The sequence below is a fragment of the Oncorhynchus clarkii genome, chromosome 29, assembly GCF_045791955.1.
Source record: "Oncorhynchus clarkii lewisi isolate Uvic-CL-2024 chromosome 29, UVic_Ocla_1.0, whole genome shotgun sequence".
NCBI lineage: Eukaryota > Metazoa > Chordata > Actinopteri > Salmoniformes > Salmonidae > Oncorhynchus > Oncorhynchus clarkii.
The window spans coordinates 29,371,200-29,397,623 of NC_092175.1; the positions used below are offsets into that span (position 1 = coordinate 29,371,200).

At 42.6% G+C, this 26,424-nt stretch overlaps 2 protein-coding genes across 6 annotated transcripts; one reads left to right on the forward strand and one right to left on the reverse strand.

Annotated features, from left to right (window-relative positions):
* The first annotated feature begins 72 nt into the window (after window positions 1-72).
* LOC139388743 (solute carrier family 25 member 45) lies at window positions 73-13,769 on the forward strand. Of its 2 annotated transcripts, none has more exons than XM_071135621.1 (7): window positions 73-705; window positions 4,174-4,229; window positions 4,332-4,375; window positions 4,486-4,557; window positions 12,207-12,395; window positions 12,477-12,729; window positions 13,028-13,769. In XM_071135621.1, the coding sequence occupies exons 2-7, from the start codon at window positions 4,193-4,195 to the stop codon at window positions 13,309-13,311; spliced, it is 879 nt and encodes a 292-aa protein (XP_070991722.1). In that variant the 5' UTR covers window positions 73-705; window positions 4,174-4,192; the 3' UTR covers window positions 13,312-13,769. The 2 variants fall into 2 exon arrangements, with proteins under 2 accessions (XP_070991722.1, XP_070991721.1); XM_071135620.1 differs by having other exon boundaries at window positions 405-722.
* LOC139388742 (glucosidase II alpha subunit a) lies at window positions 13,671-25,854 on the reverse strand. Of its 4 annotated transcripts, none has more exons than XM_071135617.1 (26): window positions 25,553-25,851; window positions 25,192-25,293; window positions 24,960-25,068; window positions 24,667-24,794; window positions 24,349-24,528; window positions 23,982-24,047; window positions 23,191-23,257; window positions 22,808-22,904; window positions 22,550-22,646; window positions 22,071-22,242; window positions 21,840-21,960; window positions 21,425-21,660; window positions 21,168-21,294; window positions 19,464-19,543; window positions 19,113-19,253; window positions 18,856-18,952; window positions 18,627-18,728; window positions 18,283-18,526; window positions 17,351-17,415; window positions 17,112-17,188; window positions 16,909-16,983; window positions 16,650-16,763; window positions 16,435-16,547; window positions 16,238-16,338; window positions 15,037-16,008; window positions 13,770-14,817 (listed from the first exon to the last, which is right to left on the reverse strand). In XM_071135617.1, exons 1-25 carry the CDS (start codon window positions 25,570-25,572, stop codon window positions 15,899-15,901), a joined length of 2,841 nt encoding a protein of 946 aa, XP_070991718.1. In that variant the 5' UTR covers window positions 25,573-25,851; the 3' UTR covers window positions 13,770-14,817; window positions 15,037-15,898. The 4 variants fall into 4 exon arrangements, with proteins under 4 accessions (XP_070991720.1, XP_070991718.1, XP_070991717.1 ...); XM_071135616.1 differs by having other exon boundaries at window positions 13,770-14,901; XM_071135619.1 differs by lacking the exon at window positions 23,982-24,047 and having other exon boundaries at window positions 13,671-13,912; window positions 15,392-16,008; window positions 25,553-25,854.
* Between the last annotated feature and the right edge of the window lie 570 nt (window positions 25,855-26,424).

Consider the following 26,424-nt stretch of genomic DNA (forward strand, 5'->3'; position numbering starts at 1 on the left):
CCAAAACCACGCCCCGTTATTCAAAGAGACGTTCTACTACGCTCCCATTGGCTAGTTAGCGTTGTCTCACTCACAGGCAATTAGCGCTGAGACCGTGACTACTTAACGTTACTAGCTCGTTATTTGAAGTTGTTAATTTATCGTTAGTAGTCTATTTTCCGGTAAAAGCATATGCTTATTATTCATACTTTCTCAAATATTTACTCTGCTACAGCCATTGAATCTGTCTTTGAGCGTCAATGGACGTTAATGGCTAGCTTGGTCCACGACGTTATGTTGTTATATTTTTCAATCTTGAAATACAAGGGCACATGTTATTAATCAGTGACTGGAATTTCGCGCTAGGTGATATTCACTTCCGGACTTGGTGGTGGCTCAAAGCGTTGTAGAACGCCCCTCTGAATAACGGGGAGTGATTTTGGTTTAACTGCGTTGGGGAAAAGAAAGTCGCGTTAGGAAACCCCTACTCTGTGCAGTGCGCGTGTGCAATAGCTCAATTCGCCTTTGCACAACTTCTAAACGCGATTTTAAAAAACTTTAAATATACAAAACTTAATCCACTATTTTCATAACAGATTGTAGTTTTGGGAACAGAAAACTGTATTGAGATCAAATGATTAATCGATGAGAAAATGTGCAGAATGTCGGACAAAATCCATCTCGTTCCATCTTCTCCCACTGCCCGCCATCGGGCTTCCTCTCACAGTGAGTGAAAACGCCAAGTAAATGATTCACATTTATACATCCAGTGAAATATCTGTCTCATTGTTCTTTGGTAAAAATGTTCATATTTTTGTTGTTGTGCAAGCTCAACTTTTATGGTGCATTACCGCCATCTATCGTTCTGGAATTGTAGTTTGTTGCTTAACTATTATTCTGTGTTTAGATATAATTGATCAATTATGCTAAAACCAGAGGCGGTGTGAGCACTGTGTCTAGAGCAGAAGCAATACAATTGAACTCGCCTAATGGGATAGGGGAACACTGTCTGTCTAGCTATTCGAAATACATTTGGGTTATATCGCTACTTGATAGAAATGTATACATTACGTAAGGGGGCTATGCGTTCTATGGAAAATAATGAACCACGTTGAAGGCGTGTTCCACGACTTTCTAGAGTGGAACTGAACTTCTACGGAGTTGCATTATTTTCCATACAACGCAGACTCCAGAGTTGATTTAACCATTGCTATAATTTAATACATTTGCCACCAGAAATGTGTTCAACATCCACTGAAGTAGCTAGCTGGCAATTTGACTACATAGCTACAGTAGTTGCCGTGGTAACCATTCAAACAGACTTGCTAGTTTAGCTAACCAACCCATCAGTCCAAGCTTGCCATTATGAAAATCCAATTCAACAATGGCAGTAATGTTTTCAATTTGACATTTGCTTTCAAAAGCAGCTCAAACATAGAACATGTAAAAATGAACTATAACCATTGAATTCTACTTTCAAAAATACCTGTAATTATAAACTGGGTGGTTTTGAGCCCTGAATGCTGATTGGCTGACATCCGTGGTATATCAGACTGTATACCACAGTTATGACGAAACATTTATTTTTTTACTATTCTAATTATGTTGGGAACCAGTTTATAATAGCAATAAGGCAACTCAGCAGTTTTTGGTATATGACCAAAATACCATGGCTAAGTATTCAGTTCTAGATAATTTATTATAACATGGGAGAGAGGGGGCAAAGGACAGGTCGAGGATAGGCAGAGGTTCGTAACCAGGTCAGAGTCCGACAGGTACAGGACGGCAGGTAGAGGTCGGTAATCCGAAACAGCTTCAATAGGTGACAGACTGGTCAGACCCAGAAGGACGCGAAAACACGCTAGTAAGACGAACTGGCAACAGACCAGCAAAAAAAAAAAACACAGGTATAAATATACAGGGGATAATGGAGGAAAATGGGAGACACCTGGTGGGGGGTGGAGACAAGCACAAGACAGGTGAAACAGATCAGGGTGTGACACTAAGGGCTTTGCAACAGCCGTGGTATATCAGACCGTATACCATGTGTTTGACAAAGCATTTATTTTTACTGCTCTAATTACTTTGGTAACCAGTTTATAATAGCAATAAGGCACCTTAGGGGTTTGTGATATTTGGCCAATATACCACGGCTAAGGGCTGTATTCAGGCACTCCGCATTGCGTCGTGATTAAGAACAGCCCTGACCCATGGTATATTGTCCATATACCACACCCCCCTTGGGCCTTATTGCTTACAACTGGGTTGTTCGAGCCCTGAATTCTGATTGGCTGACAGCCGTGGTATATTTAAACAATAAGGCCACATTAGGTTTGTTATATATGGCCAATATACCATGGCTAAGAGCTGTTCTTATGCACAGCGCAATGCGGAGTGCCGGGACACAGCCCTTAGCCGTGGTATATTGGCCATATATCACAAACCTCTGAGGTGCCTTATTGCTATTATAAACGGGTTACCAATGTAATTAGAGCAGTAAAAATACATGTTTTGTCATACCTTTGGTATACAGTCTGATATACCACAGCTGTCAGCCAATCAGCATTCAGGACTTGAACCCCCAATTTTATGATAGACCATATACCACGAGTATGACAAAACGTTCCTTTTTATCTTCTAATTACGTGGTTAAACAGTTTATAATAGCAATAAGGCACCTCGGGGGTTGTGGTATATGGCCAATATACCACGACTAAGGGCTTTATTCAGGCACTCTGTGTTGCGTCGTCCGTTGCATGCACTGCACTTTAATATATATATAGCACTGTCCGCTATATATATATATATATATATAGTACAACTATATATATATAGCGGACAGTGCACATTTTTACCGCTAAAGGCCAGCAAAACCCTACCCTAGAAAAATGAATCAAAGACGATTTGCCTTGAGATATAGTACTTTGTAGGCAGTCATACAATAGTGCGGGTCGATCAATAAAGTATAATGCTCCGATATAACTTGTGTTGGTGTGTATTCTACGAAGAGGTAACGCTCAAATCAGGTAAATCTTCCTCTGATCTAGGTCACCAACCAAATTTTCTTGTCGAACCCACTCTTCAAAATATTTGCTTTCATTCTTTTAAGCGCAAAAAGCAACGTGGATGTTCGCCCCAAATTCATTTAGTATATTTTTAACTGGTTTACTGCTCCAGACTGATGTGTGCGTTTATTCATTCTGCACAGGTTGAAAAGCAGCATATCACTAGCCATATACAAGCCATATAAGCAATGCTATATGCTTTAGTGACCCATATTTTCTATCAATGATTTAGAATGGGACTCCAATAGATATCTTGACATTGAACAGTCAACCCTGTGCAGACTCTTATCTTTGTTGGTACTATACTTGCGGTGGCTTGCTTTTGAAGACAGGTAAGTGATAATGTCTGTGTTCAGATGGACCTACGAACAGTAGGCATACTGTTAAGAGATCTGAAAAACCAAGATCAACCAATGGGAAATATGATTATACTCTTCGGTAAAGTATTTCTTTTTAGGGCAATCTAGGTTGAAACGGTACACATACAGAGGTTCAAGAACCTCGTTAGACATCACAGTAAAATAGAAGGATGTATTGTCAAAGGAAACAGTAAAATAGTAATGTACTGGGAAAGATGGGTTAGTTTGTGGATGATGGGTTAGTTTGTTAGTTTCTGAGTGTTGGAATTAAGATTGCAGTGTGCTGTATGTGAGCGAAAATAGCTGTAAGTAGCAGTAAAGGCATATTGATGTCTGTTAGTCCCCACCCCCTGCCCCCATAAAAACAATAAAACAAAACATTGACATGCACAAGACTGCAAGGATTGCACTCCCAAGCTCAAAGATCACTCTTTGAGATCCAGAACCATGTGCTGTGAAATCTGTATTAAAGTTGAATGAGTCTACCCAATGGGCAAACACTGGTTGAATCAACGTTGTTTACACGTCATTTCAATTAAATGATGTTGATCCAACGTTGATACATTGAATTGACGTCTGTGCCCACTGGGTAATGTCATCAGAGAAAATGATTAATCATTTTATATTTTCCCCTAAACTGTAATGGCTATTCATGTATCATCATAAAAAATGCTGAATTCTGACTAGATGGTTACAAGGTGAGAGATTGTAAACCCAACTACCTTGATTAACCTGGGACTGATATTTGTACTGTAATTTATCTGTTTTAGTGTGAGCAAGCAACTGAGCATGCCGTTTGTGGAATTCATAGCAGGATGCATCTCAGGTAATGTATAGGAAGGAGTAACATAGATCTTTGTGTATAAAAACATTTTTGGACATGAATATGGAGGGTGAATTTGACTAGGCGTATATGAATATGTTCTAGGAGCAGTAGGGTTGGCTTTTGGTCATCCAATGGACACAGTGAAGGTACAAGTATTGGACTCACTCAAACTTTATGATTATATCCACTAATTTAGACCAAGGAATCTAAACTTGTTGACAAGTCACATAACATGTATATTATACTCCATATGTAGGTGCGTCTGCAGACCCAGGTTAAATACAAGGGGATTTGTGACTGTGTGGCTAGGACATACACTCGTGAAGGGGTAAGGTTTTGAATACTTTGGTATTATATGACTCATCCCACTGTGCATAGCACGTAATTTCAATGTCGATAATTGGGTGATATTTGGTTGAGACGAACAATGAGATTACAACCTATATTCACCAACTCAAAAAGACAGCCAAAAGTTAGATGAATTTCCAATGTGTTATGCCTAGTCTTTCAACCATCTAAAAGCACAACCAAATTCCAATGAAAAAAACAATGTCTTCTTTTTGGTTTAGTTTTCACTCAAATGTCTATCACTGCGCTTTCAACCATGCACAGCAAAGTTCAAGTGGGAATACATTGTCAGGATTTTAGTTTATTTATACAATATATTTAATGTGTTAATGCTGTGCTTCATCTAATAGCAGAACCAAATTACCTGGAGTGCTGTTGAGATTACATTAAAAGTACATAGTGCAGGGGATCTATGCTGTTCGAGATTCTGCACAGATTATTACACAAAGGTGAAGATCTCCACAGACCTGTGACGACCTATGCATGTTATCTTGAACATCCACACTTTACATTATTACAGTGCCTTGCGAAAGTATTCGGCCCCCTTGAACTTTGCGACCTTTTGCCACATTTCAGGCTTCAAACATAAAGATATAAAACTGTATTTTTTTGTGAAGAATCAACAACAAGTGGGACACAATCATGAAGTGGAACGACATTTATTGGATATTTCAAACTTTTTTAACAAATCAAAAACTGAAAAATTGGGCGTGCAAAATTATTCAGCCCCTTTACTTTCAGTGCAGCAAACTCTCTCCAGAAGTTCAGTGAGGATCTCTGAACGATCCAATGTTGACCTAAATGACTAATGATGATAAATACAATCCACCTGTGTGTAATCAAGTCTCCGTATAAATGCACCTGCACTGTCATAGTCTCAGAGGTCCGTTAAAAGCGCAGAGAGCATCATGAAGAACAAGGAACACACCAGGCAGGTCCGAGATACTGTTGTGAAGAAGTTTAAAGCCGGATTTGGATACAAAAAGATTTCCCAAGCTTTAAACATCCCAAGGAGCACTGTGCAAGTGATAATATTGAAATGGAAGGAGTATCAGACCACTGCAAATCTACCAAGACCTGGCCATCCCTCTAAACTTTCAGCTCATACAAGGAGAAGACTGATCAGAGATGCAGCCAAGAGGCCCATGATCACTCTGGATGAACTGCAGAGATCTACAGCTGAGGTGGGAGACTCTGTCCATAGGACAACAATCAGTCGTATATTGCACAAATCTGGCCTTTATGGAAGAGTGGCAAGAAGAAAGCCATTTCTTAAAGATATCCATAAAAAGTGTCGTTTAAAGTTTGCCACAAGCCACCTGGGAGACACACCAAACATGTGGAAGAAGGTGCTCTGGTCAGATGAAACCAAAATTGAACTTTTTGGCAACAATGCAAAACGTTATGTTTGGCGTAAAAGCAACACAGCTGAACACACCATCCCCACTGTCAAACATGGTGGTGGCAGCATCATGGTTTGGGCCTGCTTTTCTTCAGCAGGGACAGGGACGATGGTTAAAATTGATGGGAAGATGGATGGAGCCAAATACAGGACCATTCTGGAAGAAAACCTGATGGAGTCTGCAAAAGACCTGAGACTGGGACGGAGATTTGTCTTCCAACAAGACAATGATCCAAAACATAAAGCAAAATCTACAATGGAATGGTTCAAAATAAACATATCCAAGTGTTAGAATGGCCAAGTCAAAGTCCAGACCTGAATCCAATGGAGAATCTGTGGAAAGAACTGAAAACTGCTGTTCACAAATGCTCTCCATCCAACCTCACTGAGCTCGAGCTGTTTTGCAAGGAGGAATGGGAAAAAATGTCAGTCTCTCGATGTGCAAAACTGATAGAGACATACCCCTAGCGACTTACAGCTGTAATCGCAGCAAAAAGTGGCGCTACAAAGTATTAACTTAAGGGGGCTGAATAATTTTGCACGCCCAATTTTTCAGTTTTTGATTTGTTAAAAAAGTTTGAAATATCCAATAAATGTCGTTCCACTTCATGATTGTGTCCCACTTGTTGTTGATTCTTCACAAAAAAATACAGTTTTATATCTTTATGTTTGAAGCCTGAAATGTGGCAAAAGGTCGCAAAGTTCAAGGGGGCCGAATACTTTCGCAAGGCACTGTACATAAAAATACATGTATAGTTACAGCAACCTCAATGTGGCCATGGATATGTTACTCATTTTGAGGTAAAATGTTACATTAGTTTGTAAGATAGCCTTAACGAAGGCTATTTACTGTATTACAAAAGTAATATTAAATTGTATTTGGTTGACAACACAACCAAATATTAACATTTAAAGGAGATCTACTGCTTGGATAGTTCCATCTGTGCAGCTGGCTTATGCCCATTCTTTAACTTTTTTTTTGTTGGTTGAGTTGGAGATGTAAATCCAACATAAAATTTGTTAACAAGTTAATAGGCTATTTATTGTATTTTAAATATTGAATTGTATTTGGTTACATTTCAAATGTTTACATTTGAGTTATTTAGCAGAGGCTCTTATCAAGAGCAACTTACAATTAGTGCATTCATCTTAAGATAGCTAGGTAAGACAACAACATCACAATCGTATCAAGTACATTTTCCCTCAACAAAGTATTTATCATTAAGGTCAGTGCTAGTGGGAAAAGAGAAGTTCCTTTTTTTTTTTTTTATTGGGAGGAGGGGGGCATCGGGGCGCCGTGAGAGTTATTTAAGATACTCTTCAAAGAGGTAGAGTTTCAGATGTTTTCCCCAAAATAGGAAGGGACTCCGCTGTCCTGACTTTAGGGAGAAATTTGTTCCACCATTGGGGTGCCAGGACAGAGAAGAGCTTTGACTGGGCTGAGCAGGAGCTGTCCTCCCTTAGGGGTGGGAGGGCCAAGAGACCCAAGGTGGAGGAAAGGAGTGCTTGGTTTGGGATGTAAAGTTTGAGCATAGCCTGAAGGTAAGGAGGTGCAGTTCCCTTGCTGCTCCATAGGCAAGCACCAGGGCTTCGACTGGAAGCCAGTGGAGTGTGAGGAGAAGTGACATGGGAGAATATTGGTTGAACACCAGGCGGGTTGCAGGGGTTTGATGGCACAAGTGTAGAGCCCAGCCAACAGAGAGTTGCAGGAGTCTAGACGGGAGATTACAACTGCCTGGAATAGGACCTGCGCCGCTTCCTGTGTGAGGAACGGTCGGACTCTACAGATGTTGTAGAGTATGAACCTGTAGGAGTGAGTCACTGCTTTGATGTTTGCAGAGAACAACAATTGAAAGTCGATATATATAAAAAAAAATATTTAAAAAAATAAAAAGAGTTCTTAACAGGGCGTGTTTTTTTTTTTACCCAGTGTCCAGTGTCACGCCAAGCTTCTTTGCACTCTGGGAGGGGGGCACCGTAAAGTTGTTAACAGTGATGGAGAGGTCTTGGAGTGGGCAGACCTTCCCCTGGAGGAAGAGTAGCTCAGTTTTGTTGAATTTGAGCTTGAGGTGGTGGGCTGACGTCCAAGCTGAGATGTCTGCCAGGCACACAGAAATGTGTGTCGCCACCTGTGTGTCAGAAGGTGGGCAGGTTGTTGGGCAGCTGGACATCACTAGTCACAGGATTTCATCTGGAGAGAGGTGAGAAAGAGCTCAACGCGTAGGGTAGTTCTGTGTGAGTGGGACTAGTGGACTTAGTAGGCTGAGTGAACGAGGAGCGGATGTTGTCAACCTTTTTTCAAAGTGGTTGACAAAGTCGTCCACAGAGAGGAAAGGGGGAGGTGGAGGATTAAGGAGGTAGGAAAAAGTGGAGAGAGGTTTCCCAGGGTTGGCGGCAGAAGCTTGACATTTATAGTGACATTTGTAGTGATAGAAAGAGGCTTTAGCAGCGTATACAGAGGAAGAGAAGTTACAGAGGAGGGTGTGGAAGGATGATAGGTCCTCCAGAAGTTTATTTTCCTCCATTTCCACTCAGCTGCCCGCAGCCCTTTTCTGTTAGAATGCAGTGAGTCACCCAGCCACGGAGCGAGAGGGGAAGGTCAGGCCGGCTGGGAGGAAAGGGGACAGTGAGAGTCAAAGGATGAGGAAAGGGAGGAGAGGAGGGTTGAAGAGGCAGAGTCAGGAGACAGGTGGGAAAAGGACTTAGCAGATGGAAGAGAGGATAGGATAGAAGAGGAGAGAGTACCGGGAGAGAGAGAGCAAAGATTGCGGTGGCGCATGACCATCTGGGTAGGGGCTGAGTGGTTAGGGTTGATGGAGAGAAAAGAAAAAGTAGTTATCAGAGACCTGGAGGGGAGTTGTAGTGAGATCAGTAGGCAAACAGCCTCTAGTAAAGATGAGGTCAAGCATATTTTCTGCTTTGTGAGTAGGTGACTGGGAAAGGGTGAGGTCACGAGGAAAGGAGTGGAAAGAAAGAGGTGGAAATAAATGAATTAAAGTCCTTGTTGGGAGGTTAAAGTCGCCCAGTACGATGAGTGGTGAGCCGTCGTCGTGAAATTAGCTTATCAAGGTGTTAAGCTCATTGGTTGTCAACACAACCAAATATCAACATTTGAACGAGATTTATCTTCTGCTTGGATAGTTCCATCTGTGCCACTGTCTGGCTTAATTCCAGTTTGTTTATGAATTAATAATCAATATGTTGGATTTATGTCTCCATCTCAACCAAAAATCTAATTTAAAGAATAGGACTAAATCAAAACAAACTTGAAATGCACTTTAAATAAAGTTTGATTTGATTTAGTCCTATTCTTTAACTAGATTTTTGGTTGAGATAGAGACGTGAATCCAACATATCTATTATCAATTTGAAAACAAACTTGAATTAAAGTCAGTGGCACAGAATATACATCTCCTTCAAATGTTGATATATGCTTGTGTTGACAACCAAACACAAAAAATGTAATATTTATCTTGTATGTTATATATGCCATTACCCCAACCTCTTAATGTTTTTGTTGTATTTATTCATCGAATGGTTCTCTCATTGATCGGGTTCTCGCTTTAAATATCTGGGCATTTGGATTGACAATGATTTAACGTATAAAAAACATACTGATGAGCTTGTTTAAAAGCTACGTAAGATTACATATCTTCGTTGTTGAAGTATAAAAACAAGTATTGGTTAACTCTTGAGGTACCTCGGGTCTCCACCGAATTACAGTACCAGTCAAAAGTTTGGACACACCTACTCATTCAAGGGTTTTTCTAAATTCTTTACTATTTTCTACATTGTAGAATAATAGTGAAGACATTAAAACTATGAAATAACACATATGGAATCATGTAGTAACCAAAAAAGTGTTAAACAAATCAAAATATATTTTATATGTGAGATTCTTCAAAGTAGCCACCCTTTGCCTTGATGACAGCTTTGCACACTCTTGCATTTCAATTAACAGGTGTGCCTTGTTAAAAGTACATTTGTGGAATTTCTTTCCTTCTTGATACGTTTGAGCCAATCAGTTGTGTTGTGACAAGGTAGGGACGGAATACAGTAGATTGCCCTATTTGGTAAAAGACCAAATTCATATTATGGCAAGAACAGATCAAATAAGCAAAGAGAAATGACAGTCCATCATTACTTTAAGACACGAAGGTCAGTCAATCCGGGAAAATTTCAAGAACTTTGAAAGTTTCTTGAAGTTCACTCACAAAAACCATCAAGCGCTTTGATGAAACTGGTTATCATGAGGACCGCCACAGGAAAGGAAGACCAGAGTTACCTCTGCTACAGAGGATAAGTTCGTTAGACTTAACTGCACCTCAGATTGTAGCACAAATAAATGCTTCACAGAGTTCAAGTAACAGACACATCTTAACATCAACTGTTCAGAGGAGACTGCGTGAATCAGGCCTTTATGGTCGTATTGCTACAAAGAAACCACTACTAAAGGACACCAATAAGAAGAAGAGACTTGCTTGGGCCAAGAAACACGAACAATGGACATTAGACCGGTGGAAGTCTGTCCTTTGGTCTGATATGGTCCAAATTTGAGATTTTTGGTTCCAACCGCTGTTCCAACTGTCTTTGTGAGACGCATGGTAGTTGAATGTATGTTCTCCGTATCTGTGGTTCCCACCGTGAAGCATGGAGGAGGAGGTGTGATGGTGCTTTGCTGGTGACATTGTTGTTGATTTATTTAGAATTCAATGCACACTTAACCAGCATGGCTACCACAGCATTCTGCAGGGATACGCCATCCCATCTGGTTTGCGCTTAGTGGGACTATCATTTGTTTTTCAGCAGGACAATGACCCAACACACCTTCAGGCTGTGTACGGGCTATTTGACCAAGAAGGAGAGTGATGGGGTGCTGCATCAGATGATCTGGCCTCCACAATCACTCAACCCAATTAAGATGGTTTGGGATGAGTTGGACCGCAGAGTGAAGGAAAAACAGCCAACAAGTGCTCAGCATTTGTGGGAACTCCTTCAAGACTGTTGGAAAAGCATTCCAGGTGAAGCTGGTTGAGAGAATGCCAAGAGTGTGCAAAGCTGTCATCAAGGCAAAGGGTGGCTACTTTGAATAATCTAAATTCAAAAATATTTGTTTAACACTTTCTTGGTTACTGCATGATTCCATGTGTTTTTTCATAGTTTTGATATCTTCACTATTATTCTACAAAGTATAAAATAGTAAAAATAAAGAAAAACCCTTGAATCAATAGGTATGTCCAAACTTTTGAATGGTACTGTAGTTTTAATGCACCTCACTGAGTATAGAAAACATTACCAACACCTGCTCTTTCTATGACATAGACTGACCAGGTGAATCCAGGTGACAGCTATGATCCTTTAATGATGTCACTTGTTAAATCCACTTCAATCAGTGTAGATGAAGGAGGAGACAGGTTAAAGGCAACTTTTTAAGCCTTGAGACTCGATTGTGTATGTGTGCCATTCAGAGGGTGAATGGGCTAGACAAAATATGTAAGTGCCTTTCAACACGGTATGGTAGTAGGTGCCAGCCCAGGTGCAGCGGCTTGTGTTAAGAACTACAACGCTGCTGGGTTTTTCACACTCAACAGTTTCCTGTGTGACATCCAGCCAACTTGACACAACTGTGGGAAGCACTGGATTCAACATGGGCCAGCATCCCTGTGGAACGCTTTCAACACCTCGTAGAGTCCAGTAAATCTTAGTTTTTAGGGGAGCTCTCACAACAATCAATGTCATGATAGCACATTGGTAATAGTCAGTGGCAAATATCATAGTTAAGCAGCGATGGGCTTGGTTAAAACCCTGGATGGGATACTAAAGGGTAGCTTCTGATAGATCAATTCTCCAGGAGGAGGTGCTGCCCAGCCTCTAGTTTTTTTTCTTCTGATAGTAGATTTTATCATTGAAGATCTGAAGTTCTTTTAAAGGTACAAATGTAACATATTTTATTCAAGGTTTGTCTATGTTGAAATTTGGTTATCATGATGACATAATCCTGTGGTTGAAATCTTACCCAGAAAACAACAGTTGATTACTTTTTTCAAATCTAATGTATTTACCTCGTAGATTTCACGTCACAATACGTTGACAAATTATGTTGAAACAACGTTGAGTCAACCAGTTTGTGCCCAGTGGGATTTGTCGATGAGTGTTTTATATTTTCGCTACAATGTTGTACCATCAGTAATTCCTTAACTATACTATTTTTGTATTTGTTGGATCAGATCCCTGGGTTCTTCAAGGGCATGACATTTCCTGTCCTGACTACTGGCATCACCAACGCTGTGGTCTTTGGTTCCTATAGCAATGCTTTAGACTGCCTCACCCAGACCCAACGGAATGACCGAGTCCAAGGCAACCCTGCCTCGGCATTAGCAGTCTTCGCAGCTGGCTGTTTCTCAGGTCTGGCACAGGTAATATGGAACGTGCTTTAAATGGCCCTGAAATATGGCATTATGTGTACTTTTTAACACCAAGCTTGTCTTTGCTGCCAGGTGGTGGTTACTGCGCCTGTTGACCTGGTGAAGGTACGCTTGCAGTCCCAGACCAAGGGCTGGGCTGGGGTCGGTGGTGACGGGTATCGAGGTCCCATTCACTGTGTGACTGTCATCCTGAGGGAGGAGGGGCCAAGGGGATTGTTTCGAGGGGGGTTGGCTCTTACCCTGAGAGATGTACCCTGCTATGGAATCTACTTCTTGCCTTACGAAATCACCTGCAGGTTTCTGACTGAAGAAGGCAAACGGCCAGGTCAGTTGGAGAGAGAGATTGTGTTCCAGGCCATCTTTTCATGTGAAAAGATTGCTATATTATATGTGGTACCTGAGATGTTACGCTCATCTCCATGCATTTTGAGATATAAACTGTTATACGTCACTGCTATAGAGACGACTTGGAGTGTGTGTGTGTGTCATTAACAGTTCAAAGGCCATGCTAGTCTGTGAGAAGAGAGCGAGTCTGTGTCTAGATTTGACCGTTTATTGCTGATGGTTTGAGTGCTAGTGCAATTACATAGATTTTCAGGTAATTATTTGGTTTGTATCTGCAGGCACATTTGCAGTATTGATGGCGGGTGGGGTGGCAGGCGTGGTGACGTGGGCCTTTGCCACGCCCATGGATGTGATGAAAGCGCGGCTGCAGATGTCCGGTGCTGGGGGCCGGGTGTACCAGGGGGTCCTGCACTGCATGAGTGTGAGTCTGAAGGAGGAGGGGGTGAGAGTGTTCTTTAAGGGGCTCCTCCTGAACAGCCTGAGGGCCTTCCCTGTCAACGCCATCACCTTCCTCAGCTATGAGAGCCTGATGCGTTTCCTCACCCGGCCGTCTGCAGACTGACCACAAGACTATATGCATCTCCTGGATACACTCCGGTTGGACCAAATGATGGAAAGAATAGCAACATTGGATGGGCAAACCATTATGTGAAATGAACTGGTATATACAGTATACCTTAGCATGCTATACTCAATTGTATCTGCTAAACTGGAGTTTCACACTGTGTTATCCTCAATGTGGGCACTCAGACAGGGCTCATGATGCTGTTTTAGTAGGACACAGTGCTGTGATATCATAGGGTGTCACCATACTTATGGATGCAAACTGTCATGCAGCATCACCTCTCACAGAGCTATGATACCATCAGTATTTTATATCATGAGACAAAACCTTGAATATGAAAACACCTGGAAACCAAATGTTTATACCAAGACATGGTGTATTTATGTACTGGTATACTGTATGAACTTCTTAGCCTTCATTTATTAAACTTTTTAATTAACAAAATGTGAAGCAAATGGGAATGTAGTTGGTTTATTGCTGACAACCAATCCTCAATTCAAATCAACTTTTTTAGTTAAATAAACCCCCTTCCCCAAAATGTAAACATTTAGTAAAATGATGCATCTTCTACTTATTGCATAAATCAATGTATTCACCCCTTTGGATTTATTCACATTTTGTTGATTGACAAAGTGGGATTGAAATGGACTTAGTTGTGATTTGTCATTGAGCATCACAGAATACCAAAGTGAAAAGATTTCAAAAATGTTAACATATAATAACAGTTGTTGCAAAACTATTCAGCCCTTTTGTTTAGAGAAGCCTAAATTAGTTCAGGAGTCAAATGCGGCTTAACCAACCACAAGTTACATGGACTCACTCTGTGTGAAATAATAGGGGTTGACATTTCTTTTAATGACTACCTCTTCCTCTGTCCCCAATACATACATTGAACTACAAAGACTAGGCGGCTTTTCAAAAGCCTCAGAAGGGCAGTGATTGGTAGATTAAATATCTGATCTGGTATTGTTATCCATCTTTAAGCATGGTCAAGTTTATTATGCTGTGGATGATGTATTAAACCACACACACAAAGACAGTCGTTCTTCTGAACTGAGCTGCAAGACAGGAAGGAAACTGCTAAGAGATGTCACCATTGGTGCTTTTAAAACGGCTCCAGTTAAATGGCTGTGAAGGGAGAAAACTGAGGATGGATCAACATTTCAGTTACTCCACAATGACATGTGAGGAATAAAAGTAAAATAACCTTTTTGGCCTAAATAAAAAGCCTTATGCTTGAGACAAATCCAACACGTCACTGAGTAACTGCCTCCTTATTTTCAAGCATGGTGGTGGCTGCATCATGGTATGGGTATTCTTGACGTTGGCAAAGACAGGAGTTTCAGGATAAAAATAAATGGGATGGAGCTAAGCTTTACACCAAACACAGAGGAATTTACCTTTCAGCATGGCAATAACCAACAACACAAGGCCAAATCTACACTGTAGCAGGACAATAACCTACAACACAAGGCCAAATCTACACTGTAGCAGGACAATAACCTACAACACAAGGCCAAATCTACACTGTAGCAGGACAATAACCTACAACACAAGGCCAAATCTACACTGTAGCAGGACAATAACCTACAACACAAGGCCAAATCTACACTGTAGCAGGACAATAACCTACAACACAAGGCCAAATCTACACTGTAGCAGGACAATAACCTACAACACAAGGCCAAATCTACACTGTAGCAGGACAATAACCTACAACACAAGGCCAAATCTACACTGTAGACAGTTTTGACATTTATGGCAAGACTTAAATTGCTGTCTAGCCATGATCCTCAACACCTTCCCAGATCTTGCACAATCCAGGTATGCTAAAGCTCTTAAGAGACTTACCTAAGAAAATCACAGTTGTAAATTGCTGCCAAAAGGTGATTCAGGGGAGTGAATACTTATCTATTCAAGGTATAGTTATTTTTAATTTACATTCTAATAAAATATTCCACTTTGACAGAGCAATAATGTAGATCAATTACAAAAAACAAAAACTATTAAATTAATTTCATTGTAAAGCAACAAAATGTGAAAAAAATCCAAGGGGGTGAATACTTATAATACCCACTGTATTTCATACTGTCCGATAGAACGTCATCTCTTCTTCATACTTGTCTATTCACAATGCTAACCCAGGTAAAAGCAAACTCATTAACTTGTAACAAAAATGGAAAGGAAAAAAATGCAAACATTACATTTGGACATTCATTGTCATAATTTCTTTATTTTATTTAGCTAGTCATATAGAGTCTTATAGGGAGTCATTATCATCAGTCATAATTTCAACCCTGGAAAAAATATTTCTTAAAATTAAGTATCAAAGATTCAGCCTCTTGTTAGTGGTGCAGAATTTCTCCTGACTAACACCATTTGTGGTCCTGAGTTTCATACTCTTTCAACAACCCTGATCCATTTCTCCTGCGGTTTCTTTCTCAGGGTTCGGGTAACTGCTCCAAATCCTAGCCACACTTTTGAATCTGGTTGTGTGCTTTTCTGTAGTTGTATGGTTACTTGTTTGTCCAAAAGTCTGTGTGACATTTCATTTGTCTCTTGACTTCTGTGTGTGTGTCCTGTGTTACCGCAGATGTAATGTCCAGTTGACCCCTGCGTTCACGCCTGGCTTACGAAGAGTTAAGACTGCCGTGTTCGGGTCAAACTCAAACTCCACAGAAGACTCCCCACCATCTGTGGAGGATGGGTGAAGAACATCAGGCACATTGTAACAAACCCCAATGTTCACGACCCTTACCACTTTCTGCACTAGCCTGCCAACACAAAAATAACTTAGCTGCAACAAGTTATTTTTCCATTACCAGACCAGAAGCACGTTCAGGGGAAACTCCTGGCTCTACACGTGACACCATGTTGCCTGGTTATTCATAACTAACCTGTTGCCTGGTTATACATAACTAACCTGTCGCTGTGAGGGTGACAGCATCAGGCTTTTGAGCTCCCAGGATGTTCACCTGCTCTACCCAGGAGGCCGTGGGAAACTGGGAGTCAGGAGACAGATCACTGCAGCATCAGAGAAAGAGACAGGTTACACTCGATACAGAAACACAGGGGGAACATGGCCTGGTTGGAATGATAATGTTAGTTAGAGGGACAGACCTCGATGAGAGGCTGTTCGCAGTGAAACTCAGGCGTCTGTGAATAAACTGCTTGTCTGTCTTATGTTTAAAGGTGTGACCATCATCTATGTAAATCTCTCCTTCTGCATTGCCCTGGAACAAAGAGAAACATTTAAATGACGACAAAGCCCCTGCAAGTAAAATGGTACAACAACAATGGTAGTGATATCATAGTGGTGTAAACGAAGGTTATACCTGTGAGTCAAGGGCCACGTAGAGGGTGTAGGGATCGTTCTCCATGCAGGATGAGGACCTGCGAACACGGTTCTTCCGGCAGATAATGGAACCTCCTCGCTGGAACACTGGAATCTGTGAGAGGAAGAGGTGGTGGGACAGAGAAGAGAGAGAGAAAAGCGAGTTATTTGTGGGAAAAGGTGCTGAGAGGTGGGTGATGGCTAAAGACCATAGGAGTTGAGAGAAACAAACAGCAGATCCATGTTAACAGAGAACCTACTGAGCTCATGGTGACAGGGATAGAGAGGTTCTGAGCTCCATCATGTCTCTGGAACGTGTGGACGTCATACCAGACCTGTGACGGGGAGAGAAGCATGAGGAGGTCAGAGGACGAGAAGGTATCAGGTTGATTGAACATGTGGTATATTTCAACAGGCAAAACTCCAGGTCAGCCTTCCCTCTCTCTCCATCCTCAAAACTCACCTCTCCATTCCCAGGTAAGTAGGCTGTGACCCCACTAGACCTTTCATCTGTTACAGGGTGAACCAGAAGATCTCTGCCTGATGAACACACAGGGGGAGAGGTAGCCTGGGGTAATGCATCATCCTCACCAGGTTGAAGAGCTCAACTTCATCCAAACATTTAAGTATTCAAAAGTATTGTACCATAACAAGTTAAGAAGTACATACCGGTCTAAAGGCCGCTCTCCCTAACCTACTTACCAATCAGGAACTCATTGTCAATGGAAAATGTGGCAATATCCTCTGGATACTCCACCCACAGGGGCCTATAGTACAGAGAGAGAGAATACAACCCAAGGTGAATCAAAACACAAGGATTCTCTCTAATATCTTCTCAAAGACTGGTGCCAGCTATAGACCTTCAAAACATAGACGCAGCAGGGCTCGACATTAACACTTGTCCGCTTGCCTGGGCATGTAAAACAAATAGTCAGAAAGACGATTATAGAGTTAAGTTTTCCACATGGACAAGTAAAAAAAAAGCCTACTCCGATCAGAATTAGATAGTGTGCATCAAAAACCTGCACACCCAGTAGCTCTCCACATATGGGTTTTATACAGTAGCCTATCAGGGCAGTATTTTACTTTGTGGGGGGTTTAAGTGCGTTGCTCAAGGCCACAACGGCAGGAGACAATACATGGGATCAGAGACCATACATGGGATCAGAGACCATACATGGGATCAGAGACCATACATGGGATCAGAGACCATACATGGGATCAGAGACCATACATGGGATCAGAGACCATACATGGGATCAGAGACCATACATGGGATCAGAGACCATACATGGGATCAGAGACCATACATGGGATCAGAGACCATACATGGGATCAGAGACCATACATGGGATCAGAGACAATACATGGGATCAGAGACCATACATGGGATCAGAGACAATACATGGGATCAGAGACAATACATGGGATCAGAGACCATACATGGGATCAGAGACCAGCAGCCTTCCATTGTCAATCCCAGTGATAATAATGGTTATTATGGTGTTACAGAAGACTGTTTATTTTTGCACTAGTGACTTGAGCTGACCAGTAAAAAGTTAACAAAAAAATTAACTAAAAAGTGTCTAAAAAAAAGTTAATGTCAAGCCCTACATGGGGCTTGATGAGCCTACCTCATGACAGGCTGGCCAGTGCGTTGGGCATGGTAGAACTGCAGGTACCAGTAGGGCAGAAGGGTGTAGCGCTGACGCACAGCCTCCCGGATGAGAGCTGTGTTGTCAGGGCCAAAAAGCCAGGGCTCCCTCCGCGGGGTGTCCAGGTGGGCGTGGGCACGGAAGAAGGGCTGGTAGGCCCCCGCCTGGTACCAACGCACCAGCAGCTCCGCACTGGGAGTCTTAAAGAAACCCCCCACGTCAGCTGGGATGAGAGGAGTGATTAGGATACTTTAAGAATGACCATCAAACGAGGATAGACCGAGCCATCCAATCTGTGCAGCACCAATCCCTGCCAGCCTCACCTCCACAGAAGGAGATGCCAACCAGGCCCAGGCTGAGACACATGGGGATGGACATCTTCAGGTGGCCCCACTCAGCTGCATTATCACCAGTCCAAACTGCACCTGGAGGAGAGTGGGTGAATGCGTGTGTGAGAGAGTGAACACTTCAAGAGTGGGTTGGGGTTCAGTGAAGACATACAGTATACAACATTTATGGTAACCAGAGGGAGGTGTTATTGAAGGGTCTAACCATAGCGCTGAGACCCAGCGAAAAAGGCCCTGGTCAGGACAAAAGGCCTCTCCAACCCCCCGGAGCGCTGGATCTGACCCTCTGCTGTCGCCATTTGCTGAGAGAGGGAAAGAAGGGAAGGCCGAGTAGATGGCAGTAAATAAGTAAGGATGCTGTAAGGATGCTGTAACTAATCCAAAACAATCCCAACAGTGTGGACAGTGAACACCCCCGGGGCTAACTAGTCCTAGTAACGCCCTTCCCTTCCCCTTCCTCACCACGTAGAAGCCGTATAGGTTGTGGATGTCTCTGTGCTCCCAGGGCCCATGGAGGGCATCCTTGTGCATGGTGACCTCTGGACCGTTGAACACAGACGGCTCATTCATGTCGTTCCACGTGTACAGGTTCTCCATCGAGCCCTGGAGAAGAGAAACAGGAGATAATGACATGTCAGTACATCTGTGGTCTCAGTAGCTCAAGGCTCCAGCAGCTTTACTGGTTAACCAGTGACATCAATGCTAACTGACTCAGTGAAGAGGACAAAGTTTCCAAAGGAAGTCAAGAAAGAAGAAGGAAAGAGAAAAAAGTAACTGCGTTTAAAATGTGGAGATGAGACAGGGTTTACTCACCTCATACTGGTCATAGGCAAACATGCTGGCCCACCACTTCCTCATCTCAGGGTTGGTAAAATCTGGGTAACCTGCATTCCCTTTTACAAGAAAATAGAGTACATATACATAACAGTTCTAAACAATTCTAGCCTTTGGGTGACTGAATCAGTAGAAAAACAGGCAAATCTTATACTGCGTTGACATTTATTGCCAAAATATTGCCCTGGAGGTAGAACTGAGAGATTTCCGTTAGATGGGGCAAATTGGCTATTTCAGAAAAACGTATGATTTAGCTTTTTGGTCTTAATTTAAAAGGTTAGTGCTAGGCATTAGGGTTAGTGGTATGGTTAAGGTTAGGTTTAAAATCAGATTTCATGACTGTGGCTGTGCCAGCAAGTGACCACTCTGCAGATCTGCTTCCAGGGCAACATTCATGACAAATGCTAACCTGCACTGTGTTGTCTGGTACGTTTTAGAATTTATCAATCCATAAATACACTAAATTAACAAAGGTATGTGGACACCTGCTCGCCTAACATCCCATTCCAAAATCATGGGCATTAACATTGAATTGGTTCCCCCTTTGCTGCTATAACAGCCTCCACTCTTCTGGGAAGGCCTTCCACTAGATGTTGGAACATTGCTGTGGGGACTAATGCCACAAGGGCATTAGTGAGGCCGGGCACTGATGTTGGGTGATTAGGCCTGTCACGCAGGCTTCGTTCCAGTTCATCCCAAAGGTGTTCGATGGGGTTGAGGTCAGTGCTCTGTGCAGGCCAGTTGTCACCGATCTCGACAAACCCTTTCTGTGTGGACCATGCTTCATGCACAGGGGCATTGTTATGCTGAAACAGAAACTTCCTCAAACTGTTGCCACAAAGTTTAAATTACAGAATCATCTAGAATGTAATTGTATGCTGTAGTGTTAACATCTCCCACCACTGGAAGTAAGGGGCCTAGCCCAAACCATGAAAAACAGCCCCAGACCATTATTCCTCCTCCACCAAACTTTACAGTTGGCACTATGCATTGGGGCAGGTAGCGTTCTCCGGGCATCCGCCAAACACAGATTTATCCGTCGGACTGCCAGATAGTGAAGCGTGATTCATCACTCCAGACAACGCGTTTCCACTGCTTCAGAGTCCAATGGCAGCAAGCCTTACACCTTTCCAGCCAACGCTTGGCATTGCGCATGGTGATCTTAGGCTTGTGTGCGGCTGCTCGGCCATGGAAACCATTTCATGAAGCTCCCGACGAACTGTTATTGTGCTGGCGTTGCTTCCAGAGGCAGTTTGGAACTCTGTAGTGAATGTTGCAACCGAGAACAGACTATTTTTATGTGCCATGTGCTTCAGCACTCGGCGGTCCCGTTCTGTGAGCTTGTGTGGTCTACCACTTCGCGGCTGAGCCGTTGTTGCGCAAAGACATTTCCACTTCACAATATCAGCACTTACAGTTGACTGGGGCAGCTTGAACAGGGCAGAAATTTGACGAACTGACTTGTTGGAAAGGTGGCATCCTATGACGGTGCCACGTTGAAAGTCACTGAGCTCTTCAGTAAGGCCATTCTACAGCCAATGTTTGTCTATGGAGATTGTATGGCTGCGTGCTCAATTTTATATACCTGTCAGCAACGGGTGTGACTGAAATAGCCGAATACCACTAATTTGAAGGGGTGTCCACATACTTTTGTACATAGTGTACATATTGACGTGTTCCTACCTGGCCAGCACCAGCCCTCATAGTCTCCGCCATCTTTGTTTTTTATGTAGTAGCCTCGAGAGCGAATCTCAGTGTGGATCTTATAGCTGCTGTCCACCTTAATGTGAGGGTCCACTATGGTCACCATCTGTGGACAGCCGGGACAGGAGAGGACGCAGTGAGTAGAGGAGGAAGAGAGAACAGTGCCAAAAATGTAATTATCTTCTCATTACCACACACACACCATTTCAAAATCCTGTTTCCATCATTAAGTTCACCTTGCGTCTCTTATCCAGGAGGCCCTGCAGCATGTCTTTGGGCTGTGGGAACTTGTTGTTGTCCCAGGTGAAGTAGCGCTTGCCGTCCGTGTGCTCAATATCCAGCCAGATGAAGTCATAGGGGATGTCGTGTTCATCAAAGCCCTGGTCCACCGCACTCACATCTTCCTGGTCGTTGTAGTTCCAACGGCACTGGTGGTAGGCCAGCGAAGAGAGAGGGGGGAAGGCCTGAGTTCCTACGACAGCCAGAGAACAGGTCATTTCTAAAGTGAAGGTAACACTTCTGGGATAGGGAGCAGTGAAGCTATAAACTGACCATGTATTGAACATTAAAATGTGCTTGGTGTGAATGTGTAGAATATACCGTGAGTGACGTGTACCTGTGTTCCTGTTAGTGAGTGTGTAAGTAGTGTACCTGTTAAGGAAGAGTACTGTGTGAACACATCATTAGGTCGCGGTCCCAGCATGATGAAGACGTCAATGATGCCACTCTCAGAGATCCATCGGACGTCTGTCTGAGGGACCTCACTGGAGCCCTGAACGCAATCAAACATGCACAAAGAGGATTCAGAGATCAAACCAAGTGGATCCAAGGGCAAAGAAGGAAAGGCAAGACAGTGTGAGATCCAGTCACACACACACCCACCTGTCCAGAGCTGACGTCCACCCATGTCTCTGCTGCGTTAAGCCAGAAGAGACCCATAGTCCTGTGGGTGTTGTGTGAGAGGAGGACAGGCACTGCTCCATACAGAGCCATAGGGTTAAAGAGCTCATACTGGAACACATCCAGGTTATAAAGCCTGTAGGGGTCTCCTCCACTAAGGAGAGGAACAGGAATCACTGGGTTAGCACTGGATGACCAACAAAAGGGGCGGCAGGTAGCCTAGTGGTTAGAGCGTTGGACTAGTAACCGAAAGGTTGCAAGATCGAATCCCCGAGAATCTGTTGTTCTGCCACTGAACAAGGCAGTTAACCCACTGTTCCTAGGCCGTCATTGAAAATAAGAATTTGTTCTTAACTGACTAGATACTGACCTAGATAATAAAAGTAAAATAAAAAATAAATCAGAAAACTACACTTTGACGAGCAAATGACATTGGGGCAAAAGAGCGTTTATAGTCTCACTCTGTGTTTTTCAGTCTGAGGCCGTCTGCGTGTTCAGGGATGCCGTAGACGTGTTCTACTCCAGGCAGGGAGAAGTCCAGACTGATGGAGGAGGGACCTGGAGGACAGGAGGCAGGTTACATTAGAGCAGTGTTTTTATTTATATATATTTGAATAATTAAACACATGATGTCAATGTTAAGTAAATAGGTGAAAACAAATAAATGGTCTTGAGTAACAGTTTGTTTTACTATGGAATTGTAGTGTACAATGATGTACCATTAGGCTTGGTGTCAGCATGGGTCTTGAACGTCTCCTCCCACATTCCTGGCTGATCCACCTCTTCTTCTGCCTCCTCCTCCTCTCCTTCTGACACCTGGAAAGAGAGGGGTTTTGTGGAGAACCAGAAAAGAGGCCAAACGTGTAGCTCAAGTGTCTCAGAAAGGTGCTACTCGTACACACCCTAGTTCAAAGTTCACATCAAATTGATACCAGAAGTTGGAGCTCTTCTCGCACCCTACTAGGCTACTACTCACAACCTGTTATCTCTACACACTTTGAACACAAAAAATGGACAGAATGGGGTCTATAAATGCACCAATAAACCCATGCAGTGTTTGTATCAGAACAATAAGGTATTTGGAATAGAACACCACACACACCTTTTCCTTGTCATGCTTCTCTGTGTCCTCTTTCTCCCCAGCTTCCTCTGTGTCTGTTTGGCTTTTGCTGCATCACACAATAATACATATCAATGTCAAAAGAGTGATTGACTGCTATAGAAACCACATGGAGAAATGTGAAGAACAAGTAAAGCAATATAAACTGCTTTTCATCACCTGGATTGACATGTTGTTAGTGATCGATTGAAGGACAAACTCTTTCCATTTGATAATTGTCATTGAGTTAAACATGCATTATGTACTGGCATCTTGTTGACATAGCAGTTCATCTTAACTTGTGTTTGCATTGATCTTAATGTGGGGGTTGCACAAAAATGTGCAGATTTTAAGTTAGGATTCAGCCCATAGAAAATGACTTGGTAATGGGCTTTGTAATATGCCCACATTTCGAAACTTTGCAGGACAATGATTCAGAAGATTTTTTATTTGTTAATAATTATCCATGGGTAAACCAATCAAATCACTGAACAATAAAATATGACATGCAATAATTTGTTTAGTTTAGAGGGTGGTGGGAAGCTTAGTAAATATATGTACACTACACTGAGCAGTAGAGGCTGTACAGACTTATGAAGAAATTGCACACAGCAACATGTTTACATATATTTATTGTTGCTCTGGTAAAGTTAAGATCAAAAGTAAAAATCTGTTGACTTCATTTTTGACTTGTGGCATTTCTACTATAAGACAATACAGCCGCAAGCTATTTCAGTAGTTCAACTCAGGTGTCACACAAACATTACATCAAGAGGCAAGCTAAGACCAGTTACCTAGAGAAAACGCTCTTGATCTTATCCCACATGCTACCGACTGTGCTACTTATTTTGTGGGAAATACTGGAGGACATGGTGAGAAACAGGAGGGAAAGGAAAGGAACAGAATAGGACGGGAAAACAGATCAGTACAGCACAGCTAAGTGCATTTTAGAAAACCTTTGAGACAATTATCAAATTCAGCAGGAGAGCACAAGTGGAAGCCTTCATTAAAAGCCTTCCATGAAATTACACAACATATATTACACGGCAATATTCCGTCAAAGTCCATCACAGGTCTAGTATATGCATTCAATTGCATTGTTCCATGTGATATAAATGCATGGTTTCATCCTGTACATGCAAGACTGCATAAGCGACTCACGTGTCCTTGCGTATGCGGAGCTGCTCGAAGGCTAGCAGGCCCCGGGAGTTGAGGGACAGCAGCACCTGTGGGCCCTCCATGATGTCCAGGCGGAAGGGCTGGGCACTGAGGATGAGCCTCCAGTCCTCCCCACCCAGAGACAACACCACCCTGTGCTCATCCTGGGCCAACACTGACATACTGCATTGGAGAGAAACAGACATCACACCCATGCCAACACACCCACTATGGACCTTCTCTATACTTTACATCCATTACAAAACCATCCCAGAATGTGAGACATCAATAGTGGGCTGATATTGAAATGAACAAACTCACAGTTCAGTGGGAGGGTCAGTGATGAGAACATCAGGCACCTCATATCGAGGCTTGATGGGCTTCAGCTCATTGATCTTCACTCTGGTCATGTTCCCCTGAAGGCGATACAACTCGAGCAGCAAGAGCACCTGAACACAGGCAATGAAATTATCACATGGTTTGCACGATGTGGAAGAACACTAAGTGTATGGTGGATTTCCATTGTGTGCCATTCAAGTAATCCATTGAAAGTAATTTCACCCAATCTCCATGACAACTTATTTACGTGTGCAGCAGGTCTTGTTCATTCTGACCTTATTATTGTTATTCAGGAGCTGCACTGTGAGGTGGGAGTCACTGAGTTCCAGGGTCTCCAGTAAGGCTGTGTATGATGACTGGCCTGGCTTCATCGCCCTTTGACGACTACACACACACACACACACACACACACACGTTATTTCGTTTAGGTCTCAAAATGTCCATCTAGGTAACGTTATTGTTGTTACACATTTTTCTACAAGTGAATTGATGGTAGGCAGCCATCACCTGCAGAAGGCACTCTGGTCACATGTTTTGAAGTTGCTGCGATCCACAGCTTGAGTGATGCTCAGGAAAACAGACAGCACGAGCACACGATATAAGCACATCCTAGGGAAGAATGGAAATAAACAGTGATGTAACTATGTTTGCAATTATCATATTCCAGCTAGCTAAATCATGTTGCTGCTGAACTGATTAGTTAGGTAGGTAGTTTTCCTCTAGGTAGCAAGCTATCCGTGACAAAAGACAACTGACCAAATGCGGCATTTATAGATAATATCCACAAAGACTGATGCAATAGTACACATGTTTTCTGTTGTAATGGCTTGCTAGCAGGCTAACTGAACCTGAATTCTGAAATAACTACCGTTCAATGAAGCTCGCCATCTTGATTCAGCTTGCTTACGCTCTCGATTCAGCTTGCTTACGCTCTCAAGCCTCGCCCCTTCAAATCATGTGCACGCGGATGATTTGACAAATAGAAAGTATAGATGCCTATAAGAAACAAAATGTGTTATTTGGGGGACAGTCAGAGCCAACCCTGTCCATCTTGTAGACGTATTGGCACATTTTCGAATTAGACGAACTCCTGTTATTGTCTTAACTTGAAATGATAGTGGGATGCTATAATAACAAAAGCTCTAAACATGGTGCTTTCTGTTAACCGTTGCTTAGCGTTTTGATCTTGAATGCGCTCCACATTGCCGCGAGTCATTCAATGATTGGTCAGTTCATTTTGACGAGGGAGGCGCGTGTGCATAGCAAAGGTGCGGTAAACACGTTGGGGTTTTGGAACGTTCAGATAGAAATATACTATGTAGAACAGGAAGCACTTCGGCTCCATTCGTTCATGTAATTTCTATTTGCAACGTTCGGCAACTGAAAGTAGCCAGTAGTCCATCCCAAATTAATGGAAAAGATGGGTATGGTACTGTCTAAAATGAAATGAGAAAGATGCCACGTGGCATGGACTCAACATTAGACTATTTCTGAAGTTTGCTATTATGGAAAGCAGGAAAGCAAAGGCTGGCTTTTTCAAACAGAAATTTGCATCCTCTAGCTCTAACTTCAAAAAGTTTTGGGACACTGTAAAGACCATGGAGAACAAGAGCACCTCCTCCCAGCTGCCCACTGCACTGAGGCTAGGTAACACTGTCACCAACGATAAATCCATGATAATCGAGAATTTCAATTTCTACGACTGGCCATGCTTTCCTCCTGGCTACCCCAACCCCGGCC

What these genes read in the sequence shown, in the direction of transcription:
- LOC139388743 (XM_071135620.1), top strand. Translation starts at nt 625, where the DNA reads ATGAGAAAATGTGCAGAATGTCGGACAAAATCCATCTCGTTCCATCTT. An exon ending in CATAGCAGGATGCATCTCAG is followed by an intron (nt 4,230 to 4,331) that starts GTAATGTATAGG and finishes AATATGTTCTAG; the next exon opens with GAGCAGTAGGGTTGGCTTTT. An exon ending in TGAAGAAGGCAAACGGCCAG is followed by an intron (nt 12,730 to 13,027) that starts GTCAGTTGGAGA and finishes TTGTATCTGCAG; the next exon opens with GCACATTTGCAGTATTGATG.
- LOC139388742 (XM_071135617.1), bottom strand. Translation starts at nt 25,572, where the DNA reads ATGGCGAGCTTCATTGAACG. An exon ending in TGGACGTCAGCTCTGGACAG is followed by an intron (nt 21,961 to 22,070) that starts GTGGGTGTGTGT and finishes GATTGCGTTCAG; the next exon opens with GGCTCCAGTGAGGTCCCTCA. An exon ending in ACAGTACTCTTCCTTAACAG is followed by an intron (nt 21,661 to 21,839) that starts GTACACTACTTA and finishes TGGCTGTCGTAG; the next exon opens with GAACTCAGGCCTTCCCCCCT.